At 39.1% G+C, this 27,251-nt stretch overlaps 2 protein-coding genes across 9 annotated transcripts in view; one reads left to right on the top strand and one right to left on the bottom strand.

Annotated features, from left to right (window-relative positions):
• COPB2 (COPI coat complex subunit beta 2) overlaps nt 1-21,007 on the top strand; it is a 46,844-nt gene extending 25,837 nt beyond the window's left edge. Inside the window, exons 13-23 of one of the 5 annotated variants that reach the window (XM_012451094.2) lie at nt 1,166-1,309; nt 2,276-2,406; nt 2,647-2,854; nt 6,530-6,640; nt 7,756-7,970; nt 9,697-9,789; nt 9,872-10,052; nt 10,243-10,311; nt 10,459-10,530; nt 10,777-10,874; nt 20,841-21,007. In XM_012451094.2, coding sequence (XP_012306517.1) covers nt 1,166-1,309; nt 2,276-2,406; nt 2,647-2,854; nt 6,530-6,640; nt 7,756-7,970; nt 9,697-9,789; nt 9,872-10,052; nt 10,243-10,311; nt 10,459-10,530; nt 10,777-10,872 — 1,320 coding nt within the window. In that variant the 3' untranslated portion in view covers nt 10,873-10,874; nt 20,841-21,007. Of the gene's footprint in view, nt 1-1,165; nt 1,310-2,275; nt 2,407-2,646; nt 2,855-6,529; nt 6,641-7,755; nt 7,971-9,696; nt 9,790-9,871; nt 10,053-10,242; nt 10,312-10,458; nt 10,531-10,776; nt 11,137-20,837 lie in introns of those variants that run through there. The other 4 variants (XM_012451092.2, XM_012451093.2, XM_012451091.2 and 1 more) reach the window with 4 other exon arrangements.
• Nucleotides 11,636-25,281, bottom strand: MRPS22 (mitochondrial ribosomal protein S22). Of its 4 annotated transcripts, none has more exons than XM_012451095.3 (8): nt 25,070-25,281; nt 22,281-22,447; nt 20,959-21,123; nt 18,376-18,519; nt 17,919-18,002; nt 16,198-16,343; nt 12,937-13,045; nt 11,636-11,824 (listed from the first exon to the last, which is right to left on the bottom strand). In XM_012451095.3, the coding sequence occupies exons 1-8, from the start codon at nt 25,239-25,241 to the stop codon at nt 11,729-11,731; spliced, it is 1,083 nt and encodes a 360-aa protein (XP_012306518.2). In that variant the 5' UTR covers nt 25,242-25,281; the 3' UTR covers nt 11,636-11,728. The 4 variants fall into 4 exon arrangements, with proteins under 4 accessions (XP_012306518.2, XP_012306519.3, XP_012306520.1 ...); XM_012451096.3 differs by having other exon boundaries at nt 22,281-22,444; XM_012451097.2 differs by having other exon boundaries at nt 22,281-22,457; nt 25,070-25,152.
• Nucleotides 25,282-27,251: the final 1,970 nt, after the last annotated feature.

Below are 27,251 nucleotides of genomic sequence, written 5' to 3'. Positions count from 1 at the left end.
ATTGTTCCGTGCAGAGCTGCCGGGCAGGTACTTTTAAGTCTGTTGTAGTGGAATTCATAACCGCCTCTTTTCCCAGGTGCTCTGTCCTAGGAAGGTTGGCTTTATTTATAAGTTCCTGTTGTGCTGCTGCCTTTTTTCATAGATGCCCTGCCCTGCATGGAGTAGTCTAGTGACAGTCTACCAGCAGAGGCGTTGCTGAGCTGCTGCAGGCTCTGACCAGCTGCTGTGTGAACTGCCTCAGTAGTAGTGGTTGCCCTTCCCCACTGAGCTGGACCATCCTGGGTCCAGCTGTGCTTGCTGCTAAACTCTCAATCCAGAGTGTTTCAGATTGCTTGTTGTGTGGGAGTGGTATCTGCCAAGCCAGATGCCTGGCTCCCTGTCTCTCTGCCCCCTCCCTTTCAGTTGAATGGGTGGCTCTGTCTCCCAGGCATTCCAGGTGCCAGTTGAAACGGCTGCCCAGATTTGTGTGAGTTTCTGTGCACCACGCTGGCACCAGCTGAAACCGCCATGCTGAAAACTCGTGGCACTTTTCAGTCTGGGAATTTCCTGGTGTCTGTGCAGTGAAAATTTGTTTGGAAATGCAGTGGGCACTCATCCTCTGCGTTGTTCCTACTGGGAACTGCTCTTCAGAGCTGTTCCTACTCGGCCATCTTGGATCCCCAAGCATGCATTCTTAATGGGTGTAAAAATTGGCTTGGGGGCTTACTTTTATGAATACAACATAGCTATACATATGTATATTCATTACATATGTATAAACATATATAGTGTATATGTGGTATTAAAATTTCGCTGGGGGAGGTGATTAGAAAAATGTCCAGAAAGACTTCTAGGGAGGGTGAGTAAAAATGAAAAAAGAAAAGAAGAAAGGTGATAAACACTGTTCTAGAGCAATAGGAAATAGGCTACTGGTCCTCTAAATTGTAGCACATTAAGTGTTTACTGACAGCTCTCCTTTCCTGTCTCCTTTTGGTCTTTCCATTACTAGGCTAAATAGCATAGCTCTGCCCTGGCCACCCTCCCAAATAATATCACATAAAATTGTTAAGTGAATACTTATTATCTTGATATAAGAAGATAAATGTTGTTAGAAACCAAGTATGTGCAGTTTGTCATTTCCACTCAGTAATCCAAATCAGTTGTCTATGATTTTGTTGTGTTGCAGATTTTCTGGTCTGACTCTGGAGAGCTAGTCTGTATTGCTACTGAGGAATCATTTTTTATCCTTAAGTATCTGTCGGAAAAAGTCTTGGCTGCACAGGAAACACATGAGGGAGTTACTGAAGATGGCATTGAAGATGCCTTTGAGGTAATTGCATCAGCCCAACAGCTTTTAGCTTTGTTTTTAAATGATTTATAGTCTTACAACAGACTTTACTGATTTTAACATTTCGTTATAAATTAGGTTTGCGGAGACAGCATTTAAGGGTTTCTGGTGAAATGTGAAAATTAAAATCTTGACTCATAGATCAAAATTTGAAAATAAATATGTTTAAAAGAAATTTGTGCTTTAAGACTTCTTTAGACTTACTTGATATCTTTCAGTAAGGAAATTGTAGTTGTTTTGGTCCTAAGACTATTTTGCCATTGATTTAAATGAGCTCCCAAATGGTAAATCATTCATTGTGCAGATGTCGCAGGTTTTGTGAAATATTTAATATTTCATTTTCATGTTATAAAGGGTCTAAGTTTCGATCAGTATTCTTTTAGATTATGGTTTTGAACCAACAATGAGAGTTCATTATTACTAATCTAGGAATCTGTTCTTTTTTTTCTTTTTTGAGCCTAAGAGTTAAATTGGGTAGGAATCTGTTCTTAAATGAAGAAAGATTCCAGCCAGGCACAGTGGCTCACACTTCTAATCCTAGCCCTTCGGGAGGACGAGGCAGGTGGATCATTTGAGGTCAGGAGTTTGAGACCAGCCTGGCCAACATGGTGAAACCCCATCTCTACTAAAAACATAAAAATTAGCTGGGCGTGATGGCGGGATCCTGCAATCCCAGCTACTTGGGAGGCTGAGGCACAAGAATCACTTGAATCTGGGAGGCGGAGCTTAGCAATGAACAGAGGTTATGCCACCATACTCCAGTACTCCAGCCTGGGCAACAGAGACTGCATCTCGGGGGAAAAAAAAAAAAGGAAAAATTTTCTTTCTAGAAATAGGAAGGATTTTACTTTGCATTTTTTTCCTACCATATCACCCTCAAATGTATTCAGCTTTTTATTGAGAAATTTCTAATGCTGGATAAAGTAATTATTGTCTTTCTTTCTGCAGGTTCTTGGTGAGATTCAGGAAATTGTGAAAACAGGGCTTTGGGTAGGCGATTGCTTCATTTACACAAGTTCTGTGAACAGATTAAATTATTATGTTGGAGGAGAAATAGTCACCATTGCCCACTTGGACAGGTAGCTGAGTTTCATTTTGCATTTATCCTAAATTTTAAAGTGTGTTTTTTAAGCAAAATCTGTTGCTGGCTTATAGCAATGATAGGCTGATTTTTCAGTATTATAGCTTTAGTAGGTTGCCTATTAACCAAAATTGTATTAATCAAATGGGAAGGTTTTGAGCAAGAGGCAGTTTGCAGGGGTATGTGTTTTTGTAACTGCAGATTTGAACTTCTAACTTGGTTTCTGTTTCTATTATAGGACAATGTATCTCCTAGGCTACATTCCTAAAGACAACAGGCTTTATCTGGGGGATAAAGAATTGAACATCGTTAGCTATTCCCTGCTAGTTTCAGTCCTGGAATACCAGACAGCCGTCATGCGGAGGGACTTTAGCATGGCTGATAAGGTCCTTCCTACCATTCCAAAAGAACAGAGGACCAGAGTTGCACACTTTTTAGAAAAGCAGGTAAGAGGTTTTGTTTTGTTTTGTTTCTTTTTGTTTTTTAAAACTAGCAATTTGAAAGCAAATTAGAATGGATTTGAAAAACTTTTATTTCTTAATTGCCAACTGATTTCCTGTGGCAATGGAATTTCTCCTGTGAGTTTAAGGCACTTGTTACAGCATGTCATACACTCTTCATGTCTACAGCATGTACATACAATGTATGTACAATTTCATACATTCTTCTCCTTTCTCAGTGCCCCCTTTAAATGTTGGAGGTGAATTAACAGTCTTCTTCTGTGCACCTCTTTTCCAGTCTTCTGATATTTTCATTTCTACGGTGCATTTTTCTCTTTATCCCATCTACTTTTTAAAAAAAAAAGTGATTAAAATACATATAGCATGAAATGTACCATTAGTGGCATGACTTTTTCTTAATGTAGTGTTTTTTAAGCAAAGTTACATATGTGCAAAGCATAAAATAAGTTTTGAAAGGTTTAAGAAAAACTCAGCCCTCCCTCCTTTTTCCTTCCTAATCCCTTGAGGTAATTATTTTATCTGATTCTTTTGGTATTTACTTCCATATCTCTAAATAACATGTAATATAGCAGTTTCTTCATTTCTTAGCTTTAGGCATTTCTTGTGACTTCCCCCTTGGTAGATGAGGATTTCACTTTCTTTCATTCCCCTGTGTCTACCACTTTCCTATCCTTATCCTCTCAGAATAGTTCTAATGTTGATTGATCAGTACTCAAATGTTTACATTACGGCTGTGTAATCACTGCTCACAGGTGAACCATGTAGCATATTATCTAGCTTTCCTTTCCTGCAGTTGTTTGTTTTCCTTAGAGTTTATAATTGTCTTTTTCCCCACTTTGCTAAATTTTCTCTGTACCTGTGGTTAATCCTCCCTGGATTTTGCTGGTTCTTCAGATGTCCTGAAGATCTCCTTTCAGTTTGTTTAGACTCCTTCAGATGACACTGGTTTTCTGACTGTCTTCGTGGATTTCCCCTCACCATCATGTTGGGGCTTCTTTTGCCTATCTCCTGTTGGATCCATTGTTTCCTTATACCCCTATCTCCCTTCTTGCTTTGCTCCCTCATTTTGGGGGAGCATGCCCTTCAGCAGTTTCCTGAGAAAAGGGTTGTTAATGGGAGATAAATTGTTTTCTGTATTTTCTTTTTCTGGAACTATTACTCAAATCTTGGATGTCCTGCACTGATATTCTCTTTTAAAATCTTATTGTTAAAAGTTTCTCCTCTCTCTACAGATACGAATACTTTTGTTTTCAGATTTTGAAGTTTTCTCTTCCCCCTATATGGTACACTTGCTTCAAGTTCCTTTTATTGCTTCATTTTGATCTCCATCTTTTCTCTTAGTGATTTTCCTCAAGTATCTGATGTCCTTGGGCCCTGATTTAAGAGTGAAGGCCCAAGCAGCAGATCAGAAGGTCTGAATTTGTGGGTGGGCATATTGGGTTTGAACTTCACGATATCTGGTTGGCCCATTTGATTAGGGAGTCTCAATGTCAGTATCTTTAGCCAATGAATTTTTGATGACTTTCCTTTATGTAATGAATTTAACAAGCACTTAAACAGTGGTGCTAGGCACTGTTCCTGCTGACATGTAGCCCTCATGGAGTTGACATTTTAGTATTTTTAAGTCTTTTCCCTTGGGCTCAGTACATTTTACTGAAAAGCTCCCCAATCACCATCATTCTGGGGTCTCAGTAAGAGATAGCTTGGAGTGTCAGTATTTAATATTTCATTGAGTCTATATATCCATTTTCATAATCTGTTTTCTTTTGATACTCCATACTTCTTCCTCCAAGCATGCTTGGAATGTCCTAGTCTAGAGACCCTTTAGTTTGCCCTCTCCAAAGAATAAACCTGTCGTCTTTGTTTGTCAAGAGGTGGGAGAGGGAGCGGATCTAGAGTTTCTAAATGCTTTTAGGGCACTTTGTTTTTGGCACTACCATTCATGAGACACACTGGGTGTAAATCAGATTGTTTCTATGCTGTTCTCACTCCTGATTCAGGATTTGTTTTCTCTGCCGTTTTAACAGAGTGTTTATATTCATCCACCAGCTTTCCAGCTTCCAAACTTTTGTTACTGTTTCCTCTCCCTTTCTGTGTGTCCTTGGGAGTTCATACATTAAAATATATATATATATATATATATATCTTTAGTGTGATTTTATTCGTATTAGGGAATTAGTGGAAAACAAAAGTATGTATATTTAGTCCACCTTATTTCATCTGCTTTGCCCTTGGCTGTATCTGACTAGTTCCAGATACCTTTCATCCTCCACTCTTGGGTTTTATGCTATCTACATCAATGCTAGTGAAGAAAGGTAACTCCAGTTATTTAGAATGCCTTATTTACATTGTATTCATGGATGTATGGGGGCAGAGTGGCAGCCTGTATAAGCTGAGAAGTTAAAACATTTCAAACTTGACGATAAAGCCATTCTGCAAATACAGCTAGACAGGACCCAAGTTGTCCAGCTTCTCAATATTGACTATCCTGTAACTGACCATTCTCCCTCAGTCTGGTGAAGAGGTAAATTATCCCTCAACTTTTTGTCTAACACATTACATACCAAGAGCTGAAAATCTTGCCCAAAGGGCAGACCCCATCAGTACTGTTTGTCTTGGTGGAGAAGCTAGTTTAATAATTTCAGCAGCTGATTTAAAACAGTGGTCCCCAACCTTTTTGGCACCAGGGACCAGTTTCGTGAAGAGACAATTTGTCCACAGATGGGAGGGAGTGCGTTTCAGGATGAAACTGTTCCACCTCAGATCATCAAGTATTCGAGTGTCATGGAGCTCGCAACCTAGATCCATCATATGCACAGTTCACAATAGGGTTCACGTTCCTTTGAGAATCTAATGCCATCACAGATCTGACAGGAGGCAGAGCTTAGGCGGTAATGCTTGCTAGCTAGCCCACCCACCCACTGCTTACCTCCTGCTTTGGGACCTGATTCCTAACAGACCACAGTCCGGTTGGGAGACCCCTGGTTTAAAAGTTTGTTCTTAATGCCTTAATGGAGCATGGGAAGGAAATTTTAGACTTCCTGTCTTTTGGATACTTGCTAATCAACTGGACTTGAGACCAGCAATAAAGGAATAGGTAATGACATCTGATCAGTGACAGGACCTGAATATACGGTGTTTGCTATGACCTACAGATGATAGAAAATTGAAAGGTTTTATATTTGACTTCCTTTTCTTTACCCATTTATTGCTAATAGTCTCATCTGCAAAAAAGCATTGAACTAGATGATCTCTACATCCCAGCCTAGTTGAGTAGATTACCAACAGCTAAGTTTACACTGCTGTGCCTAGTTTTGTTCTTTTGAAGTGATTGAGTCAGCTTTGCAAAATTCCTTCCTTTTTGACACATCTGTTTATATTTACATTTCCAGTTTTAAGTTACTTGAGTTTAGCATTGGCCAGCTTCCATTAGTCTAAAAAAATAGTAAGAATTCTTTCACTGAGTATTTTGTCTGCTGGGTTTGTTCTTACCAGACTCCTTAATTTTTCCATCTTCTCATTTAATAGTGGGGTTTCTAGTTTGAGAGGGAAATGATTTGCTTTGTGGATGGTGCACACTGTAAATATATACAAAAAACATACATTTTTGTATGCATAGATACATACATACATATATATAATTTTTAAAAATCTGTTTAGGGCTTCAAGCAGCAAGCTCTTACGGTATCCACAGATCCTGAGCATCGTTTTGAGCTTGCTCTTCAGCTTGGAGAGTTAAAAATTGCATACCAGTTAGCAGTGGAAGCAGAGGTATGTACTAATTCATGATTTTTGATAACTGATGGAAAAGTCAGTAAGTATTTGTATGTGTTTGGTGTAATGTTTTGTTATTAAAGTTTTCCCAAATGCAAATTAGTGGCTCATTTTGGTGAAGTTGTCTCTCTTTGATCTTTTTAAAAGATATGTTAAACTTTGCATAAGTTAAATTGATTACATTGGAGATATTCTTAGCTAAGAAAAATTGTTTTCATATCTTATGTGAAATCTATTTTGCAATATAAGGAGAGATGTAAAACAGTATGTAAACTAGTCTGGAAAGTCTAAGAGTACAGACATAGCAGTAATTTGCCAGTGTCTCAAACTAGCTGGAAAGATACTGGTTTTAAAAAGCGGTTTTGAAAGACAACCCAACCCTTTTGTCTTTTGGTGTTGAGTAGAGCAGGCAGTCAGAGGACAGTGCTGCTTTGGTGGCACTCACCTTTAGCAAGGGATGCTCTTAGCACATCTGGTCTAAATGTTTGAGCTAAATGGGCTGTTCAGGGAGGCTCAAGTGGGAGAAATGTTAATAACATTTTTGTAATGATACTTTTACAGATCTTTGTATATTGAGGCTCCCAATTGTGGTTTAAGAGTAGCATTTACTGGTAAATTAATTTTAGATGTGCAAAATAAATTTTAGCTATGTTAAGATCATCTAAACATGCAGCATTTTGAGTTTTGAAAAGGTACAAGTGAAACATAATATTACTGTGAAATATTTAAGGACATAAACAGTTTGGTACATTTTTTAAAAGTAGTATTAAATCACTTGTTAAAATAATTGCAATCTAATTACCTTAAAATGCCAGTGAGATGGTTTTACTTTCCCAGTGTAATTACAAGATAAAACTATAATGGGTTGATGGTAATTATTCACACATCATTAAAATTGATTTATGTTTAAATTCATTTTGTATACATGAATAATTTCCATTTCCTCATTGTACATTTTGTAATGCCATTCTTATTTTGATTGCTAGAGCCAACAAGCACAGCTCGCTCTCTATATATAAATATCTTCTATTGTCAGCACAGTTAACAGAATAATGTTGGAAGTGTAAATGCTTATTTCCAAATATATTTTGACTTGGAAACTTTTCTTACAGTCGGAACAGAAGTGGAAACAACTTGCTGAACTTGCCATTAGTAAATGTCAGTTTGGCTTAGCCCAGGAGTGCCTGCACCATGCACAGGATTATGGGGGTCTGCTGCTTTTGGCCACTGCCTCTGGAAATGCTAGTATGGTGAACAAGCTAGCAGAGGGTGCGGAAAGAGATGGCAAAAATAATGTGGCATTCATGAGCTACTTTTTACAGGGCAAGTGAGTATTAATTTAAAAGGTTAATTAGTTCTACACTAAGGATGGTTTTTGGAGAGGGATGCAAAGAATGAACCCTGGGGAGAGCTGATGGAATGGCCAACTGGTGTTGAATAGAGCAGGCAGACAGAGGAAGACAGTGCTGACAGCCTGTCAGTGCAGCAGCCTTGGTGACACTCACCTTAACCAAAGGATGCTCTTAGCACATCTGGTCTAAATGTTTGAGCGAAATGAGCTATTCAGGGAGGCTCAAGTGGGAGAAATGTTAAACATTTCTCTCAACAGCCCTGCCAGTTAATGGCAGAGGCATTTTACTTTATGATTGCAGGAGGCTATTGAGCTGCTCTAGTGGGTATCTGAAAGGTGATTTTACCCGAATTGGATAATTTTGATCTATTTATGGCAAGAACAAAAGGGGATAAGTATGCCAGTTACTTTTAAATTTGAGCCTACTATAAAGCATAAAGATATCACATATTTTTAAGTCTAACAGCATAAACCAAATCATATAGACATTAGTAGGCCGTGGTATGAAATAAAACACAGAAGTATTTAAAAAAAAAAACAACAAAAAGAGAGTCTCACACTCTGTCGCCCAGGCTAGAGTGCAGTGGTGCAATTTCAGCTAATTGCAGCCTCCGTCTCCTGGATTCAAGCCATTCTCCTGCCTCAGCCTCCCAAGTAGCTGGGATTACAGGTGTGCACCACCACACCTGGCTTAATTTTTATATTTTTAGTAGAGATGGGGTCTCCCCATGTTAGCTAGGCTGGTCTCAAACTCCTGATCTCAAATGATCCACCTGCCTCGTCCTCCCAGAGTGCTGGGATTACAGGCATGAGCCCCCACGCCTGACCCGAAAGTATTCTTTAACCTTGCCCTACATACTGATTTATTTTTTTTTACAATTCCATACTTCATCATAAAACTTTGAATGTGCACCCCATTGTATGTATGTGAATGTATTTATGAATTTATATACCTGTAAGAATAGACCCACTATTCCTTATTTGTAATTCAAAAATCCAAAAATATTCTGAAAATGGTTTTTTATAACTGTTTTGATGGCAAACCTGAGCTGAACTCTGTTGTACTATTTTAGTTGCTTTTATACCAACTTGGTGCACTTTTATTGCATTTAACATTCCTCCGTAAGTTATTGCAGTATTGTTTGTGGCTTTTATTTCTTGCTTAGGATGTTAGGTAATCCATAGTATACATACTGTATCACTTTTCAAAAATCCAAAAATTTCTGAATTCTGAAACACATAAAACTTCACTTCATAAAACTTGCACAGAAAAAAAAAATGAAATTAAAAGAAAAAAGACATTTTGATATTCTGATGGGCACCACTGGCTTGTCTGGCCCTTCCCATGTTGGAGACACTGCCCTAGGTATTTGTCTTGTGGAACTGAATTTCTGCTGGCATATGTCCTGATGCCTTTAAAATTTGCTAATTTAATCTGCCTTAACTCCTCTTGAAAAGCCCCTTTAGGTTCTTAGGAATTATGAAAATTAAGTAGATTCAAAGTGGTCAGGAAAGCTGTCATATCCCTTGTACCCTTGGAGTGTGTTATGTAACAACCATTAAAAGACAAGTGACAGAAATGAGATGTGTGTGAAGACTGGGGAGATTTTTGGCTTTGCAACACTAAATTTACTTTTCTCCATGTTAAGTACTATTATTATAGTGTTTATTCTTGGTGACAGTACCTCTCCTTTATGTTTAGGGTTGATGCCTGCCTAGAGCTCTTGATTAGAACTGGACGGCTGCCAGAAGCTGCCTTCCTGGCCCGAACTTACCTACCCAGTCAGGTTTCAAGGTACAGAATTTTAATTTTAGGAAGAAATGATTCCAATAAAAAGAGCACAGTTACTTAGTCTCTTTTTGGTTCCCTGATGTAGGGTAGTGAAACTCTGGAGAGAGAATCTCTCAAAAGTCAATCAGAAAGCAGCAGAATCCCTTGCTGACCCAACAGAGTATGAAAACCTGTTCCCTGGATTAAAAGAAGCCTTTGTTGTTGAAGAATGGGTGAAGGAAACACATGCTGATCTGTGGCCAGCCAAACAATATCCACTTGTCACAGTAAGTGGCCAGGACGTCAGGCTTCATTTTTTGTAACTACAGGGTGGAAGTGTATTCATGACTTCAGATTTTGAACTGCAGTAAATATTTTTTTTAAATTAAAAGCTGATAATCTGGGGTTTAGGCCAAGTTCATAGGTAAATTATGATTTCGGAATATCTCATTTCATTATTGCTGTATTCTCTAATAGCCAAATGAAGAGAGAAATGTTATGGAAGAAGCAAAAGGCTTTCAGCCCTCAAGATCTACAGCTCAACAGGTCAGTAGAGTACTTCATGTGAGAAATTTGGCTGAGATGGTTGACTTCTAAACATCATCTCCCACTTCCCAATTCTGATCATCCTTCTCTTGGGGGGAAAACTTTAAATTCCTGAGTAAATTCCCTTATCTTCATTTGGGCTTTCAGGAACTTGACGGGAAACCTGCTTCTCCTACTCCAGTTATTGTGGCCCCCCACACAGGCAACAAGGAAGAAAAGGTAATTCAGACATCATACTCAAACATCCCTCTACCCCATCCTCCTCCCCATCAATATCTATCTGGAGGATATATAGGCCTCTATGGTTTAAGTGATATTATCAGTTTCAGAGCTGGAACTTTGAAATGAGAAGATGCTCTTTTTGACTGTTAAGAAAATTTTAGTTCTCATTTGGATCTTATACCCACAGATAACTTTCTTTTAACAATACTGTAAAACTTAATTCCCTCTTCCTTTTGTTTGCAGAGTTTACTCGAACTAGAAGTAGATTTGGATAATTTGGAATTAGAAGATATTGACACAACAGATATCAATCTGGATGAAGATATTCTGGATGACTGACTGTATGTTTTCCATTTACCTGACTAAACAGGTCATTATTATATATAGGTATTGATTGTTACCCTGACCACAGTGCTTTGGACTATGAGAAACTTCAGTTTTTATATGTAAATGCTGTGGATCACTGGGAGCACAATGCCCACGTCATCTTAAGAGTTTATGTGCAGCATTTAAATCACTGTTTTCTTTGTTAACTAAAACAGACATGGGCTTTTTTTTTCATACTATTAGATCGTATCTCATAAAACCTTTTGAATTAATGAAGATACTTGTGTTTCCTTTCTCAGTAATGAATATAGGCCTCTAGTTTTAGAAGTTCTAGTGTTAGAAGGCTGAGCCGAAACTATACCTTGTCTAGCAATCAGCCCCACTTTCTTTTCTTTGCATGACTAAATCTGCATTTTCAAGTGTCAATCACATTTTTCTTAGAGCTGAATATCCACGCTGCAATTCTCTAAACCCTTTTTATTGACCTCATTGCATCATTCCACAGGTCTTGCCCTGATTTTGTCTAGCAGCTACCCATTTCTGGATTCAGATGTGAAGCCTCTGTTCCTCTGACCTTATTAAGCCTGGGATCTGTCTAAATTACATTATTTGCCCTATTTGGTAACATACAGACACACACAAAAAAAATACTTTTTAACTGTACACTCATCTAGCATGATTCGAGAAATTCATAACCAGGCACTCAAATATCCTTGTAACATAGGAAAGCGAGTAGGGTAACAATTTTTGCTTTGTAGGTAAAACTACAAATTGGTACCTTTTAATCTCACCGTTTAATATTTAGCTCAATATTTATTAACAGAGAAATGTCAGTATTTAGTAAAATAAATGTATTTTAAAAATATTTTCAGGAAGCTGCAGAATGGCTGAGTGCTTCTTGATGATAAGCTTGCAATGTTAGTTCTATATATGCTCCCTTCTGTGCTTCTGTTTTTGCAAAGACCTGTTTAAATTTAAAAAAAAGTTTTAAACCAATTGGACATATTTATAAATTTTTCAGTTTTAAGATATCATTAACATTTCTGTAGTAGCTAAGAGTCCTACTTAAAAAGGTCTTTCAAATTTCAGTTTTTCCTGATTATACAGTAAACACCCATGGACAGAAAAACAGTACCCAACACATTTCAAGCAATACTAATTCTAAACAACAGAAGTATCCAATTAAGACCCTGACATTGTACTAATGTTAATACTTCCTGCTAGATCAAAACAAAAATCATTAGGTTAGAGAGAAACCAGGAGACTAAGAGTTACCAATCTAATTTTTCACTTTAAAGAATATTTTCTCCAAATGCATTTTGTTTTATCTGGTTCATCAGAGAAAATCAATACTGTAGTTTCTCTCTACTCTTCCTAGGATGTCATCACAGGTCACTGTTCCCTTAGTAAGACTTCAAACTGTTCTGCAGCATGCAAACAGTATTACTAGGATAGAAGTCAGTTCCACAAAACCATGTATATTCTGAGCATTAGAAGAGATGAAATTATACAATCTCCTCTTCTTTCCTTCCTGAAAAAGTCATCTCAGCATTTACAGATAAATATATATAAGCACATGGTTTTGAGAGGTGGGCAGCTCCAAAATGACAATACAACTAAAGCTTGGTGATACACAAGCACCACATTCTCCACTTCTTGACACGTGGCCATTTACTCCAATGTGATGTGACCACACTACAGCAGGAAGCTGCTCTGGGAGACATGTGCTACTTACTCCTCTACCCTGTCCTGTTGGTGACTTGATCACCGCAGATGCAGCTCAGCCCTTCCGGTGCTCCACAGAACAAGGGGGTTGCTGTCCCCACTGTCCAAACTTCCCTGGACTCCAGCTGCCAGGATGCCCATCACTCAACCTACTTTATTGTACTCTACCCCCACTCCCCTTTCTATTGTCCGGGCTGAAGAAATACAGGAACAAATCAAACTGATGTTTTCAAGACCACAGATGCCCCATATTCAAAAATCTGTTTAGTTACCATTAATTATGACCCAATTCTGAATTCTTCCCAATTCAATTACCACCACAAAACCAATGTGGAAAGAAAAAAACTTTACCTTAATTAAATTTATTCCCTCAGCAGCCTGATCCTTGGCCTCTTGAGCCGACTGGCCATCTGGATGGACTATGTGATACAGCTGAACCAAGCTGATGGCATCATCGATTCTGAGAATGAAAGGGCTTAATGTTATCTAGGGGTTTTCTCCATGTGCTTCACAGTCCTATAAAAGTATGTGCCAACCTCAAACTAAATTACATTTCAGACTTTCCTCAACCTGAGGGGTTTGGGGAGGGACCTTCAGTTTTATAGTTTCAAAAGCATTTTCAGGAAAATTGACTAATTTAGGTTTCACACCAACGCCGTGAAGCAGGTAGGGCAGGAGTCACTGCAGGAAGTGTCCAAACATGGCTATATTCTTTTTGGAAAAAAAGCACCGTTTCTCACAGAAACAACATTCCTAATGGTAGATAATTTCCAGGCCCGTCCAATTCACCAGCATGTAACAGTCTAATCCAACTCAAGGGACAGAAATATAGCTTCATTCTACATAAGTAGGAGGGTGGTGGTCACAGGGATCTCAAAGTCACTCACTTCTAAGTGATATCTGCTAACAGAGACAAATGCCTCTAAAAGAGGCCCCCTAAGATTCCAAGGAAAGACTCTCAGGCCACCGGACTATTCACAGGAACGCATAAGTAAAAACTAGCATCTAAAGCTAGCATTCCAGTGAAGCAAATTACACACACATCAGACAAAAAGGAAAGTCGGGTTCTACATCAGCAATCTGTCTAACCTCAGCATCACACAACTACCTATGAAGAAGCCAGAACAAGAACTCAATTCTTCCAGTTTGTACTTACTTCTTAGAAATGTATAAACAATTTTTATCAACATTACAACTTTCCCAAACCAAACAATCCCTATCTTCTCACACAGCTGACACTTTCCTACTATTTGCCATCTCATCGCTGGAGGGCATATAAAAATAACACTCAGAATGTTTGTGCTTTTGAAGCTGCTATATATACTTAGTGAACTACTGGCTTGCAGTTGGGAATGGAGGGCTGAGGATACCCTAATTCAGTGCTTCCGCAGCTAGCACTCTTCAACCTTCCCTACTTTTCCCTTACCTGAGCTAGGGGATGATGAACAGGATGACAGTGGGAGTAAGTACAGAATTCCTCAAGCCCTGGCAGCCTTAGAGAAATGCTCTGGGCTTAACCTGAGGTTCATCGACCCTAAAGGCCATCTCAGGGAAAACAGAAATCAGAGCTGTTTGTATAGTAAAGCTTTTCAGGAGGAAAAAAATAAAAATGTTCATTACAAATCTATTGTGCTTTTACAGTCTAACAAAGTCCAATAAATGCAGCAATGAACTGTCTCCCCAGTAAAAAATTAAAATCCCCTTTGTAGCCTAGGCATGTGGCCTTATAAAGATTTTAACTGGATTACTACCTATTGGTATGTTTAGGGCTTCATTAGGTTCATGCTGAAGTATAATGCCTGTGCCTCACAGAACAATTTAAATTTAGCTTAACACCCCACCCATACTTCAAGAGAAAATAAATTGTACTCCAAAAAGATTTTTAAAGGATATCAACATAAAAACCAACAGTGGGACTTGAATCTGAAATAAATGTGTGCAGAATCCCAATTCTTGCCTAAGCTCCATTCAGTGAGGATGTGCACCCTCTACTGTCTAGCCTGGGATCTGCAGTAAGCTGACTGTCCTGCTCTGAATGACCACAGGATGGCTTTTACCTAACAGTAGGAAAGGCTAAGTACTCAAACTTCCCTCCTGGTAAGCATGAACCACTTCAGATGTAAAGCGTACATGTGATGAGTAGTACTATAATATCATATATAAATACACCACAATAAAGAACTTTTTCAAACATTTCTGTGTTGCTCTAATTTTTTATAAGAACATACTGTTTTAATAAAACAATTTCAGGCCAGGCACGGTGGCTTGCACCTGTAATCCCAGCACTTTTGGAGGCCCAGGTAGGCAGATCACCTGAGGTCAGGAGTTAGAGACCAGCCTGACCAACATGGAGAAACCCTGCCTCGACTGAAAAAAATACAAAATTAGCTGGGTGTGGTGACGCATGCCTGTAATCCAGCTACTCAGGAGGCTGAGGTAGGAGAATCGCTTGAACCCAGGAGGTGGAGGTTGCGGTGAGCCGAGATCACACCATTGCACTCCAGCCTGGCCAACAAGAGCAAAACTCTGTCTCAAAAATAAATAAATAAAACAATTTCAGAAATGATTAAACTCAAGAAACTTTGTAAGTGGAAAATTCATTCATAGGCAATAATGCACATAAAGGCAAGTCACCTGAGCATCCCCATCACCACCAGCCCGATTATGGGTTATGAAGGTATATTTCTGCCCTCTGATTTACATTACACTACATATGCTGGTGAAATGGGCTGGTCTGGAAATCATTATTAGGAATATTGTTCCTATGAGAAATGATGCCCTTTTTCAAAGCATGGGCTGTATTTTATTCTGAAGATAAGTTCTGTAGAACTTTGAGTTCCACATGCCTTACCTTTTTGTCTATGTTTATTAGGGCACTCTGTAAGTCAAAAACAGGTTGAAAGTGGCAATAATCTCAAAACTGTCTTGTAGTTCAGACTTTTGAGTCCAGCAAGGGCTTTTTGTGGAATGCTGACTTTCTGACTACAGCTATGCTGGTTCCTTGTCATTTTGGCCTTCCTAAACCAACTGACAGAAAGATGCTCAAAAACTATTTTCTCTTCAGTTTTATCACAAGTTGTATTATTTCCAGTTAGAAGCCTGGGAGCACAGCAGCTTGATGCTAAAATACAACAGATATTTTTTGTTTCACACTACTCTGAAAAGAAGCTAACTTTTTTGATGCCTTAAAAATCTTGCAAAAGCAAGGGATATCAAAAGTATTTTCATAAGTTAAAGGATGGTGTTTACTGAAAAGCCCTAGAAATAGTTCTACCAAAAAAGAACCACAGAGCTTATTTCTACTTCTTTGCATTTCCTATTTAATCCCCCTTTCAGTATCTGGAAAGTTCACTGACTCAGGAGTGAGCCCAAGATAAGCTAATATTGAGCTTTTACAGCACAGATCCAAAGCCACTTATCAAGACTCTAGCACTGTTTATAAAAAAGCAAAAACTAGGAGAGCTAGGTTATACTAAAAGAGCAAATCCATAAACTAAGGTAAGCAAGTACTAGACAATACACTGTTACCATTGGAAAAATACCATAGCTTAAATACAGATGAACTGTTAGAGCAGCAAGAATGATTCTTTCACTTACTAAGATCATACTTACAAATCTCTCTGAATCTGGTCAATCAGCAAACCATCGATCCTTTTATTATTGACAAAATACCACACCATTCCACCAAAGTATCTTGTTGAACGTAAAAGGTCGTATTTTCCATGTTTATCTATATCTTTGTAGGTCTGGTGATGAACCTATCCACATAAAATGCAACTCTTCAGAAACATGAAAATAAAAAGAAGTAGGCAGCATTATTCAATGTACACTGATTAGCATAAGTGCTGCCCAAGTAAGTAAAACCAGGTCTACTTACAGTTGCCTCCATATCATTAATCAACAGGTATGATTTAAACCATTCCTAGTACAACCCACTTTAGGTGGAAGGAGGATTCTGTTAAGAAAGAATGGTGGCCAGGCACAGTGGCTCATGCCTGTTATCCCAACACTTTGTGTGGCCGAGGTGAAAGGACTGCTTGAGCAGTCCTCATCTCTAGGAAAAATTTTTTAGAGAATTAGCTGGGCATGATAGGCCACAGAACAAGACCCCATCTTTAAAAAAAAAAAGAAAAAAAAAAGAATTTGTCTAAATGACAGCAAGTCTGTCCCTTCTCCACTGCAGAAGTATACAGCAGCCTGGAGCAAGACACCAAAGATTTGTAGCCATATTAATTACATTTTGGCAAGCTAACTACAATTTATTAAGCACCAATTACACATATAGAGACCACTAGGAATAATGTAGCACCCACTTCTTGGTCACTATGGGAGAAAAGAAATCAAGAATATTTTTCCACTACTTTCCCTTTCCCCTATCCTTCCCATCAACTACCCTATTCCACCAGCTAGCCCATTCCATCTTATTAACTGAAACTCAGTCCTCCTTCCAGATTGATCTTCCTAAATGAAGATTCTGAGGGGCGTTCCTCTGTTCAAAAGGCTTTCAAAAGTTTGCTGAATGAATTCCAGATTCCTCAGCCTAGCATCTGAGGTCACCTATGATGTGACTGCATCCACCTTCCTAGCTTAATCTTTAATCACTCCCCTACATATACATTGAATACACAAGCAAACCAGATCACTGGCCATTCCTCAAGCCCTACTTTATTTCCTGCCTATTGCTTATACTGTTCTAACTGAAACACTTACCAAACTCTGCCTGCCACAGTATTTCCTGCACTTCTAGAACCCTCCGTAACACCGCTATGAAGCCTTTCCTCAAAGAATTTGTAACCTTCTCTTAGTGCCTAGCATTTTAGGTCTGAGGAAATAATTATCTGTTACTTACTAGCATCTTTCCTCACAGCCATGTCTGGACTGTTGGCTTTGGCACAGCATACCCTATCCTAGTTCGTGGCATCACCTATAGTACACAAGACAATACCTTACACATAGAAGGTACTATGAATACTTACTGAGCTGTAAGACACACACTGTACTTTGGCAAATTTTAGTAAATAACTTGATTCCTATATGGTAAACTGAAAAGAGAACAGGCTTTGTCATCAAACTTGGGTCCTAACCCTACCACTTAGTAGCTATGCAACTTTCAGCAAGCTACTTAACTCTACAAGCTTAAATTCCCTCATCTTTAATCAAAGGTTGTTGTGATAAAATATATATCTGGCACACATCTGTACTCAATAGATTTTCAGATATTTCTCTTCCCTTTCCCCCTTATCGAAACTTGTGACCAAATTTGTTGTACTAGATTAAAAATCTTACTCATAACCATAATTAAGCCTCTATTTTAGAAACTAAGATATACTCACCTTGATATACTCTGCAGAATCTGGCTCAAACTGGGCAAAGCAGAGATTGAGGACATCAACATGCCTGTCCTGGCTATACATAGTCTAAAACCACACAACAGAGTTAGCATCACATGGGAACACAAAAGTTCAGCACCCGTCCTGATGCCATGACAGGCCTGCCCCCGCCACCCCCCACCATACTGGACACTCTGTGCTCATCAATAAGCATAAAGAAGTAACACAGGCTTTGAAATTGTCACACCTAGATTCAAATTCCAGCTAAGTCAATTATGAAAGAGAGAACCCTAGTACAACCCACCTTAGGTAGGAAGAAGGATTCTATTAAAAAAGAAGTCAAGTTGCCATTAGAAATGTTTATCTGGATCAAGGCAAAATGCTAAGCAACAACAAAGCCAATTGGTTCTACAAATAAATTATCACCACTGACTAAAATATAAAACCTAAGTCACCTTACCCTAATATTTTCTTCCTTGAAAATTACTGGTGTCAAAACTTTACGACCTTCTTTTGGGAAATAAATTTGTATCATTCGGTCCCGTTCTTCCCAAGAGGCTTTGCGTAGTGTGCCACTTGGTTCTCTGACGACAATAAAACGCTCCTAAAATAGAAAAACATAATCAAGGATGCTTTGTGAGGACTTATTTTTAGTTCCTGTGTCCCACTAAGACCATTATAAGAATTTGCAATCAACAATATAAAAAGCAACTGAGAAACATAAAATGCAATCATGCATATGAGTTCAATGATAATTTTAAACCTCAAAAACTTAGCAAGGTTTGATACTTCCTTCACTAATCACTGGCTGTGCATCTGACAATCAGAAATCTAAAATGAAAGTATTTAGTAAGTACCAACTATGGAGGTAACGTGAGTTCGATACGAAAAAAGCTGATCTGAGATTCATCTGTATCCATTTAGAGGAAAGAAGTGCTATAAGACCTTTCCAAACTTTCATTTCTCTACCCCAAAGTCTCATCTAAACAGATTTTACTACTTTATGATTGATGTTTGAAGTCCCTGGGATAAAAGGAACAAACCCAAGAATGTGGAGTCTTACTTCTGCACTTCTGTGATTTCTCATATTGGCATTAGACATAAACATGTCTGACAGACTGTCTGGTCTACCTGTCTCTGGTCACTTCACTCGGAATTCCAACTGCCAAGTCCCAGGCCATGAGATCACTTCCTCCTCTAAATTCTACCCATTTTTTATGCCATTCAACTGGAAATTTACCCTGGGCAAGATTTTTGACAGCCCTCAGATATTGCCATATAACTGGAAAAGGGCAGGAAATGTGAATTCTAATTCTTTGCAATACCCAGAGTGGCATACATGGAGTTTTGCACATTGCTGATAATTGATACACACCTGACTAATGTATTAAATTAACCAAATGGTACTAACTCTCAACTTTTCAGAGGTGTAGGAGTCTCTAAACACATTCTCAATACAATATAATTAAAACTTTCCTCAACACTGTCAACAGGAAAAAAAAGCACATGCCAAAATAATACAACTTTCCCTCAGAAGTATTTTGGTAATTTGAGAAACCTGAATTCCAAGTTCCCTTCTCCCTTTCATGTTATGAAATGCTTCCCAACCAGCCTTCATAGCACTGTAAACATATATTAAAGCACCACAAAACAAAATTTTGTCAAGTATACAGATGGCTGTTGACATTCACTTGGGGTGGCTGGCAAAATATTAAAGATATATTAGGAAAAATTATACGTTATAGTCTCAAACTTTTTGGAAGGCCAAATGGTTTTATTGGGGCAGGCCCAAGGCGGCCAACTGGTCCATTAAGTTAGGGAGAGGATCAGGACTGTAAGAGACTTTCCCAGTTTAAGTCTGTTTACCCCACGTCCCTTGGTCTCTACTCTGTTTACTCATGTAAACTTTGTGCTGGATGGCCCTCTCAGGGGAAGATCAAAGGGGAATTACCCGTTAATGGTGTTTACTCTGGGCCCGGAACCTAAAGCTTTTATCATTCATAAAACCACTCACTTAACCATGTTAATTATCCACAAGTGTGTTAACTTAGAGCCTCTGTTGTAAAATTCATACTAAATAAATGTAATCATGGAGAGGGAGTCTTAGTTGACTGGTTGCATTTCACCCTCTAAAAGCAGCCAACGGCCATAGCCCACTCAAATCATTGAACCAGGTGTGAAAGTGCATTCATTCATCCATGGTTGAGTCCGGGCCTGCAGGCCAGACTTCTGCAGGTGGTGACCCTGATGTGATCAAGGTCACAGATGGCTGGTGTTGAACATAGGTCAAATCATTTTCTAACCATAATCATGTATAATAAAATATTAATATGGAGTGGACCTTCTCCCAAACTCAGCATTCTGTAGTGTTCTAATGTATTCTGTGGGCTGAACTGTAAACTCTTCTCTTTTTATTCTTAACTTGCAAAGGCTCAAATACAAAACTGATATATTTCTAAAATGCCAGTGTTCTTTTAAATTGGTAATCAAAGAAAGGGGAGCCAGAGCATAACAACCACAACAGAAGAAGTGATGATGCCTGGAAATTATCTGAGAAACATCTGTCATTCTTACTGAAAATTCGGGAAAGTGAAACTCCTTTATGAAGTCTGAGTTTCTTGGCATCATCAAGGAATTTACAGGACAAAAACAGCCTATCTTCTCAAAAAGCTTTCGCTAAAGATATCAGTCTAACTTAGGCAAAAAGAGTCTCCTGCTTCTATTGCCTTGTAGATTTTTGTCCATTTGTGGTTTGGGATGGGTTTCTGTATCTGTGTATCTCTTGTTCTGTCTCAGCACATCTGGAATCTGGAATATATTGTGTCTATTATCTGCAGGGAAATGGTAACATCATGACTTGGGGCTGGTCTGCATTTCTCATTGCATTTTTTTTTTTTTTTTTTTTTTTTTTTTATCTTCCAGAAGGGTCTCACCCAGAGGAAATCTGGTTTGGAAGCATAAGAGACAGCCAGATCACATCATCCCTCAGGCCCTTCTCCACATGGTATTTCAAAGATCATTTTGCAGTTAAACATATACTCACCCGGTGTGGTATGCTATATGATATATCAGTAAACACGTATTTGGTTGTTTCTGTTCCTTCCAAAATCTTATCTTCAGCTAACACATCATTTATTGGTACTCGCTCTTCCAGAACTGGTGGCATTTTTAATCTTACTTTAGCTGCCTCAACTGCCTCTCTTGTAGCCTAATGAAAGAAAATATTTATTAAGGAACACCACAAGGTTACATAACAAAAAGATCATCCAACAAAAGCAGATACTAATAAAAAAATGTGAAAAACTGCAAAGAAAAGAAGCTGTAGCCATGAATCAGTAAGTAAAAAGCCAAACCTGTGAGCCCTGGCCTTTGCCTCTGCAGTGTGGCTGAGACCACCAGCTATAGGCGCAACCATTATCAAAACCACAAAGGAATGATTCGAGACAAAGCCAGGCTACAAAAGCTGCTTGAAACAGAATAAGGAATGTAGTTATTGAGTGCTTACTATGTACCAGATATGGTTCAAATACTCTAAAAGTATTTGGCTCATTTAATGGCCTCAATTACTTATGAGTTAGGTCCAATTGTTATCATCTCCATTTTACAGAAGAAAAAACAGAAGCACACAGATGTTAAATAAATTGCTACGAAATTGCAGCACTGGTATTTGAACCTAGACAACCTAACTTCAAAGCCCATTCTCTTAACCACTGACTACATTGCTTCATGCCACACTGTTAACAGTGGTTACCTCTAGGAAGTGAAAAGGGGGACTTTTACTCTTCATATAATCTAATATTGTGTGTGTGTGTGTGTGTGTGTATATATATATATATATATATACACACACACACATATATTTACTATGACTATAAATTACTTTTGAATCAGAAAGATGAGTATTAATGCTTTACCTATTCATACATCAAAGTGTTTTTCACAAAGGACTCAGTACCTATGGCTCCAGGAGGACACTGGTGCCTGGGAAACATGCTATTTCCGTGCAAGATCTCATAATCTCACCAAAGCTTCAGCCCCAAGGCAGCTCACAGTAGATGTTTCTCCAGGAAGGAAGCTGGAGCAGGCAGGAAAAAGGAAGGGTGCTCAGGCTGGCTTGAAAGCAGAGAGGGGACTCTCTGAACACCCAGATCTTATCCATATGCCCTAGTCTGCTCAATTCCAGCCATGCTCCTTACCACTCTCTGGCTGCCTACGCACATTTCCTTTCTCAGTTCTTTCTATACCTGGCACTACCCTTCACTAGTGCCTGTGGAAGAACAGCTATAAGCATCTGCAGGGGCCTCCAGAAATGCCGTTTAACTCCTTAAAGAAAGGTATTCTAACAATATTCCTGCATTCACCTACCTCTTCCAACTGTGCCTGAGTCATTAGCTTATAGGTTGGTGGTTTCAGTTCTTGAATAGCTGGCTTAAAAGTCTTCTGCAAGTTCAAGCCTGTCATTTTCGTGAGTATGCTTTGAACTTCTTCATCCATAAATGTAGGTTTCTTGGTCTCTGGGCTACCAGATTCTGCTAACATCAACTTTAGTAAATAAGAAGGTGACAAAAATGACAAGCCAACAAGACCTCTAAATAGAAAACTAAGTTAACAATAAAAAGTATTATGTCTACCTTGGCACTTGCAAAATGCTAATACCTATGAGATTCATTCATTCCTTCCTTCATTTAAGATTTACTGAGCATTCATTATGATGAGGTGATAGACTCAGTCTCTGCCAAAAGGACAGGCTACTGGAGGAAATAACAGGAATAAAGTAAATAATGTTATAACTGTAATGGTTGCTGCCATTTACAGAGCTGTCTCTATATGGCAGGTATAACATACATTTTCAGGAATGCTTACAACCACTCACAAAATAGGTACTGATATCCCAATTTTAGAAATGAGGATGCTGAGGCCTACCAAAAGACAACTAACTATTAAGTGATAAGAGTCAAAATTTAAACCAAGGTTTGTCTGGTTCTGGATCCTAGATGGTTGGTTTCCAATTTATCATAGTACTCCTTGGTGTAAGTGAAAGGTGTGAGAGGTACGGTATACAGGAGAGGTATGAGGCTTGGGTGACTGCAGAGGAAGAAACTAAGCATAGCCTGGACTAGGGATGGACATGACAGGGTCAAAGAAAGCTTCCCAAGAGCCTCATCAGGGCAGAGAAAAAAGGGAGGGAAAGTCTAGGTAAGAGATTGCAGCTAGGAAAGAGAGGCTTAGATCACTGGACATGATACTGTAGAGGCCATGTGGTATCATGGAAGGACCTTAGACATAAGATGGGAATAAAATCTTAGCTCTGCTTCATGCAGTTTGCCTACTGCTTTGTCTAACCTCTATTTCCATTTCCATTAGCAAAAAAGAAAGAAAAAGCCATTTGTTTCTAGTCACCTTTTCCTCTCCCAGTCCTATAAATGTTGGTATCCCTCAAGATTCTGAACAAAGTCCTTTGCTCCCTTCTCATTCTTACTCGATGATTTCTCCAAGCCTCCCATGACTTCAATTGCCTTTTATATGTCAGAAACTCTAAAATCAGAATCTCCAGCCAAGATCACTTTCCATCCAATTACCCAACATCTCTCCTGTACTTATACTACCAAATTTGAACCCATCAACTTTCCCTTGTCTCAAACCTGCATTTTCTACTGTTCCCTATCTCAGCATCATCCAGTAGGTCATACAGGCCAAAAATCTTACAGTCATTCCTAAATTCTCCCTGATCCTCCAGATTTAGCCAACAGCAGTAATAACAATAATAATCAAATAGATGTAATAATAACTAATTATAAGAGCTGCCATTTATTAGCTATTTACTATGTGCCAATACTGACTGAGCTAAGTACTTTACACACTCAGCCCATTTAATACTCACAACCACCCATGAGGTGAACACTATGATTATCCCCATCTTACAAAAAAAGAAGAAAAAAAAAACCACTGGCAGAGAACATACTGATTGTTTGCCTTCATAAATCTCATTTTAATCCTCTATTTCCCATTGCCACTACTGTAGTCAAGGCCATCCTCATCTCTTGCATCAGCCCCCCTTCCTCTATTCTGGCCCCACTGCAGATCATTCTCCACTGAGCAACCAGAGTAATCGCCCTGAAATGTCATCAAGATTACTCCCAAGCTTAAAATTCACAAATGGCTTCCAACATCATTTAGAAAAAAACTTAAAGCGGTCTGCTTACTTACACTATGTCTCTCACTAGGTGATGTGCTCTATGAAGACCAGAACCTTGTCTTATACTCATCTCTGGCACCCAGGGTCCCTCAGGGTATCCAGCACACAGCAAGTACTCAGCACTACTCTCTTCTCAATCTCACCCATTTGCCCAACTTTAGTTACCATTTTTACTGCGAGGTTCCTCACTTTATATCTAACTCCATACTGAACACCTGACTTTCAAAGTCACCTTAAATTTAATTCATCCCAAATACGTTTAATTCCTCCTTTCCCACCTCCCGACCTCATCTACTCCTGCACTACCTCCCCCAAATGATGATTCCAGCAATTAATCTCCATCTTGGTGTAAATGGGACAACCCTCTATTCAAGTCAAAAACTTAAGAAACAATCTTGATTTTTCCCTTTAAACTCATATCCAAAGCCTTAACCAAGCCTTATCAATTCTACCTCCAAAATGAGTTTCCAAATACCTGTGCTCAGTCTCATTTCTGGACATTCATACTGTCCCCTATGCTTGAGAAGCTTCTTGCTATCTCTTCAGCATGGCTAACCAGATCGCAGCTTTGGTCATATTTTCCAAGAACCCTTCCCTGACCTCCCAACCTAGTTTGAGTCCCTCTACTGTGTGCGTCCCCTATCACAGCCTGCGTCACAATGCACTAATTCCCCATGAACATGAGTTCCCACAGGGAAAGGTCTGTGTCGGTCTTAGTTTGCCGTATCTCACAAACACAGTGCTCTGTAAGGAGCGGAACTCAGGCACTGCTGGCCGAGTGAGTGAACGAATGAACAGATGCAGGTGATGACAAACTCTACAGGTATTCAAAGAAGCCAACTGAATCTGAGGAGGCGCCACGGTAAGTGTCGCAGGGGCTGCCGCGTAGTTTTCGCCAGCCAAAAAACAGGATCTACGTCTCCCAGAAGAACGCGCCAAAGTCCGGAAGGTCACTTACCGGCCTCGGAGCTGAGCCAGCGGCGTAGCAGCCCCGCCTCGAAAGAGCAAGGTAGCGCTTGGAGCAGGCCACAAGGCCGGGGCTCGATTCGGTCCCGGAAACAGACCCACTCCACACGACGAGAACCTCTCAGGAGGCTCCACAACAACACAGTGCTTCTTAGGGGCGCCATGATTATCAGAGGCCTCTTGCTCCGGAAGTGGATGAGAGACATTTCCGAGTCACGCCCAATTTCTTGCAGCATTCTGGGAAATGTAGTCTAGTTAAAGGCGGAAAGCGCCGAAAGTCTTCTGGGCCTTTACAGACTGTTTCTACTAAACCACTTATTCACAGGTGGACGGTGTTTATGTCTTTCCCTATGAATAAAGTTAAAACACCTGTTTTTCTGTGCTAAGCACTTATCCTAAGGCCTGGCAAAACAGGGTTGTTAGTAAACTCATTTCAATCGTTCTAAATAACAAATTTCGGGCCAGGAGTGGTGACTCAAGCCTGTAATCACAGAACTTTGGGAAACCAAGGTGGGAGGATCACCTGAGGTCAGGAGTTCGAGATTACAAAAGTTAGCCAGGCATGGTGGCAGGTGCCTGTAATCCCAGCTCCTCGGGAAGCTGAGGCAGGAGAATCTCTTGAACCCTGGAAGCAGCAGTTGCAGTGAGCCTATTGCACTCCAGCCTGGGTGGCAGAGTGAGACACCCTCTCAAAAAAATAAACAAACACTCTAGCCTGGGCGACAGAGTGAGACTCCATCTCAAATAAATAAATAAATAAATAAATAAATTATTTATTCCACTTCCTGCCAAAACCTTCTTCCCCATCCCCAGGTTTAAATCCAGCTACTTTTTTAACTTCTCCATCCACACTTCTCACATGCACCCTAAATCTAACTTCTGATTCCAAGTCCTGATTACCACACCCACCCCTGCCGCCACCAATGCATACATTCGATTCTCTGTTTCAACACTTACTCCTTTCCTTTATAGCCGTTTTACAATCTGTTATTTTGCTCTTTATCTGCTTATTTATTTTTCTCACCCCATGAAGACAGCGACTCTACATATTTTATTGCAATATCACCTAGGCTAGTACATCCACATGCACAGCAAACTTTTGTTGAATACATGAATGAATGATTGATTAAATGATTCTTTATATCTTTTCCCAACTGCCCAGGATGTTCAGGTCTCATCCTTCTCTAGACTATAGATTCTTTTGTTTCGCTATACGTGATGTGTCAATTATTTTCCCTCCGTCAGATTTTAAGATTTTTAAAATTATAATTAGCTTGGAATAATTTGATTATGAAGTGCCTTGCTGTAGTTTTCTTCATGTTTCTTGTGCTTGAGATTTGTTGAGCTTCTGGAATCAGATGTATAGTTTTTATCAAATTTGGAAAATTTCTGTCCACTATTTCTTCAAATATTTTTGTTCACTTTCCTATCTCCTGCTGTCCTTTGGGGACTCAATTACATGTATATTAGGCTACCTGAAGCTGTCCCACAGCTTACTGATGCTGTCTCCTCTTTGTCAAAAAAAAAATTTTTTTCTCTATGCATGTTTCATTCTGAACCATTTCTATTGCTGTGGCTCCAGATTCTTTAATCTTTTCTTCTTCAGTGTCTAATCTGACATTAATCTCACCCAATGTGTTTTTATCTTAGAGATTGTAGTGTCCATCTCTGGAAGTTTTGATTTAGGCCTTTTTTGTAAGTTCTCTGTTTATGCTTAACTTTAAGAGATGGAATACAGTTACAATCACTTTTCATGTCCTTTCTGTTAATTCTATGTGTGTGTCAGTTCTGGGTTAGCATAACTTATTCTCATGATGCATTATGTTTTTCTGCTTCTTTATATGCCTGTTAATCGTCATTTGGATGTCACATATTATGAATTTTACTTTGTTGGATGCTGCATTTTTTGGTATTCTTACACATATACTTTAGTTCAGAGTGTAGTTGAGCAAATTGGAAACATTTTCTCTTTTTGGCTGTTCCTTTATGATTTGTTAGGTGGGTTTGGAGTAGTGCTCCATCTAGGGCTATTTATTTCCCATTACTGAGGCAAGACCTTCACAAAGACTTTACCCAATGCCCCATAATTTAGGAGTTGTTCCATTCTTGTTGGTGGAACCAGGCACTATTTTCAGCACTCTCTCTCTGTGTGTGTGCTGTTCACTGTTCCTAAT

The sequence above is a fragment of the Aotus nancymaae genome, unplaced genomic scaffold (assembly GCF_030222135.1).
Source record: "Aotus nancymaae isolate 86718 unplaced genomic scaffold, 86718_ANA_hifiasm-v0.15.2.pri h1tg000019l, whole genome shotgun sequence".
In the NCBI taxonomy this organism is placed as follows: domain Eukaryota; kingdom Metazoa; phylum Chordata; class Mammalia; order Primates; family Aotidae; genus Aotus; species Aotus nancymaae.
This window is presented reverse-complemented; position numbering and strand designations above follow the sequence as displayed.